Here is a 3,583-nt window from a genome sequence, read left to right as displayed (position 1 = left end):
GAAAAAGGATCTACTTCAAATACTGAGGAGATGCCAAAGAAGCTGGGGATGACGGGCACTATGGTGGCTAATACAGAGATCCTAACGCAAAAGTCCATGGAACTGAGGGCATCTCAAAGCAGTGAAACAGTGACTGTAGTGAAGATCAATAAAATAGTGAATCCAGTGCAAAAGCCAGCGGATCGAGCAGAACAAGGAGTAAATCTGATAGGTGCATGGACAAACTTGTTCAAAAGGAATAGATCTGCAACTAATGGTATGGCATAACCTATATCCCACCACAAATTGTAGATGGACAAACGGTGGTGCAATTGGAAGTAGAGGAAGTAGAACCAGAAGAAGAAAAGTGGAAATGTGCTCTAATTGCATATGTTATTGGGGAAACTCCTGGGTACAATATTATGAACAAGTATATTAGCCAAAATTGGATAAATATAGACACACCAGAAGTATATTTGCATGATGATGGATATTATGTGATTTGATTTAATTTTATAACTGACATGCATGTTGTATACTATAAGCAATCGACCTATAATTTTGAAGCCATGGACAGCAGATTTTGATTTCAGCAGAGAGTTTCCTACTGAGATACCATTATGGGTGAAATTCCCTAATCTACCTATGAACTGCTAGGGTAGTAAATCATTGAGTAGAATTGCCAGTGTATTAGGGACTCCTATGTTTGCTGATGAATGTACCACAAAATAGTCAAGGATTTCTTATGCAAGAATGCTTATAAAAATAAATGTTAATCGTCCTCTCCTTGATGAAATTACAGTGATTGATCCAAAAGGGAAGTATTTCCAACAACATGTGACATATGATTGGAAGCCAGAATTTTGTGGAGTTTGTCAAGTAGTTGGACACAAATGTAGGGAAAAGGATGTAGGTGATGGCCAAAAGGATGTTCAACATAGACGGAAGAGGAACAAAACTATCACATAGGAATGGAGATGCAAAGGTCCTACGCAACCAACTCTGCCAGTTGAGGAACAAGTAGAGCAAATAATGGAGAATAAGTAGCAGATCCAGCAAGTAAATGAGAAGATGAATGTTACTCCTGAAAATAGAATAGAAGAGTAAACAGGAAAGAATAAAGGGAAGGCTATTGAAAGCCCTGAGTTCAACCTTCAGAACTTTCCCATATTATGTTTTGTTCCTATAAAAAATGGTTTTGGAGTGCTATATGGAGGATATAGTAAAGAGCAAGACCTACCTCTAGACAGAGGGGGAGGATCCAAAACTACATGATGAATTGGTTAATATGGAATGTTAGGGAAATAAATAAGAGGTATAAACAAAAGAAACTGAGGAATTACTTAAAAACAAAAAAAATAGATTAGTTGAGCTCATAGAAACAAAAGTAAAGGAACATAACTCTAAGAAGATCAGGGACAAAATTGATCCAACATGGAAGGTATATGACAACTATCAGGCTGCAGTTAATGGAAGAATCTGGCTGGTTTGGGATTCACAATGGTGTGAAGTTAAGATGGTGAGAGCTGAAGCACAAATACTACATTGTGAAGTCACAAGCAGGATAGGAGGCATCAATTGCTTTCGTACCATTGTATATGGCTTCAATACTATAGAACACAGGAGATCATTGTGGGAGCATCTGAAAGAAGTGGTTGTGGGCATTAAAAAATCATGGCTTGTTGCTGGAGATTTCAATGCAATACTGCATCAAGATGATAGACTGTTTGGCAATCCAATCACTTATAAGGAAATCAAAGATTACTCTGAGTGCATGCATAAACTTTTACTAACAGAAGTTTAGTGGAGTGGGAACTACTATACATGGTCCAACAAATAGTTGAACACAGATAGAATATATAGCAAATTGGATAGGGCTTTTGGAGACCATAAATGGATGATGACTTGGGGACATGTGATAATGTAATATGATAATCCTTTCATTTCTGATCATGCACCTATATTACTAACAATGGTATCTGCAAATTATAACATCAAAGTTTCTTTCAAGTTTTTCAATATATGGGTTGAGCATAAAGATTTCATGAAGATTGTAGAAGAAATATGGCAGAACACATCTTCCACAAACAACATGAAAAACATTTGGATGAAATTGAAGAACCTTAGAACAGTCTTGAGGAAACTGAATAATGAAGAGTTTAAGTTCATCAAGCAGAAAATAAAGAAGGCAAGACAGGACTTTAAGAGCACTCAGGAACAAATTCAATTAAAGAATAACATAGACCTACTTGCAGAAGAAAGAAAATTGTTACAGGAGCTGAAAAATGGTCATTTGTGGAAGAGAGTGCCTTACAATAGAAAGCTAAAGCAAGTATTGGATCAAGCTTGGAGACTCAAACAACAAGTATTTCTCAGCATTAATTAAAGAGAGGACTCAAACGAAGCAGATTACAAAACTTACATCTCTTGATAACAGAAAACTTGTGGATCCAGAGGAAATCAGAGAAGAGATAATCAAGTTCTACAAAAGCTTGATGGGTTCTGCAGCTCATGTATTGCCAGCAGTTAACAAACAAACTATGAGAAAAGGTCCAGTCATTGCTCAGCAACAAAGGATTAGATTATGTGCAGAAGTAACAGAAAAGGAGATATATGATGGGCTATCTTTAATAGCAAATGATAAATCTCCTGGAGTTGATGGGTACAATGCTTACTTCTTCATAAAAGTATGGCCTCTTGTGAAGACAGAAGTTATTGATGTTGTTAAGGATTTCTTCTGAACTGGGAGACTTTAAAGGGCAATTAATTGTATTGCTATCACACTAGTTCCAAAAATTGTCAAGCCAAACATTGTGAAGGAGTATAGGCCTATTACATGTTGTACTGTGCTATATAAAATAATTGCCAAAATACTTGCCTCCAGATTGCAAGAAGTGGTTCCAGACATCATATGTGAAGCCCAGGCTGGATTCATTCTAGGGAGAAAAATAGCTGACAACATCTTCCTTGCCCATGAGCTAGTAAAAGATTATACAAGGAAGAATTTATCACCCAGATGCATGATAAAAATTGATTTACAAAAAGCATACGATTCTGTTGAATGGACCTTTGTGAGACAGATGTTAAATGAGCTTGGTTTCCCTGACCAATTTGTGTTTTGGATAATGGAGTATGTTCAAACTATAAACTATACTATGGTGATCAATGATGAACAAAGTAAGCCCTTCAATGCAGCTAGAGGACTTAGACAAGGGGATCCAATATCTCCTTTTCTATTTACAATAGCTATGGAGTATCCGAGTAGACTACTTAATGAATTGAAAGAGGATAAGAGGTATCAATTTCATCCAAAATGTGCAAAGCTAGGTATCACACACCTATGTTTTACAGATGATCTACTGTTGTTTGCCAAAGGAAACCTTCCTTCTATTACTGCACTCTATGAATATTTCAGGATTTTCTCTGCAACTTCAGGATTGCAAGCTAATCTTGGGAAGAGTTGTGTATATTTTGGAGGAGTTAGGAAGGAAGAGCAGGATAATATACTGAAGCATTTGGGGTTTGTCCATGGGAATCTACCTTTTAAATATTTGGGAGTGCCTTTATCTACAAAGAAGATTTCTCTATTGCAATGGCAGCCTTT

At 36.6% G+C, this 3,583-nt stretch overlaps 1 protein-coding gene across 1 annotated transcript; it reads left to right on the top strand.

Moving 5' to 3' along the window:
- The first annotated feature begins 1,951 nt into the window (after positions 1-1,951).
- LOC107818447 (uncharacterized) lies at positions 1,952-2,720 on the top strand. The gene is made up of 2 exons (XM_075223972.1): positions 1,952-2,344; positions 2,388-2,720. The coding sequence occupies exons 1-2, from the start codon at positions 1,952-1,954 to the stop codon at positions 2,718-2,720; spliced, it is 726 nt and encodes a 241-aa protein (XP_075080073.1).
- Positions 2,721-3,583: the final 863 nt, after the last annotated feature.

Source organism: Nicotiana tabacum, chromosome 10, assembly GCF_000715075.1.
Source record: "Nicotiana tabacum cultivar K326 chromosome 10, ASM71507v2, whole genome shotgun sequence".
NCBI lineage: Eukaryota > Viridiplantae > Streptophyta > Magnoliopsida > Solanales > Solanaceae > Nicotiana > Nicotiana tabacum.
This window is presented reverse-complemented; position numbering and strand designations above follow the sequence as displayed.

Bases quoted from the DNA above. Each gene is read 5' to 3' on its own strand.
- LOC107818447 (XM_075223972.1), top strand. From the start codon at position 1,952: ATGGTATCTGCAAATTATAACATCAAAGTTTCTTTCAAGTTTTTCAAT. The intron at 2,345-2,387 runs GTATTTCTCAGC...CAAACGAAGCAG, and splicing joins CTTGGAGACTCAAACAACAA to ATTACAAAACTTACATCTCT.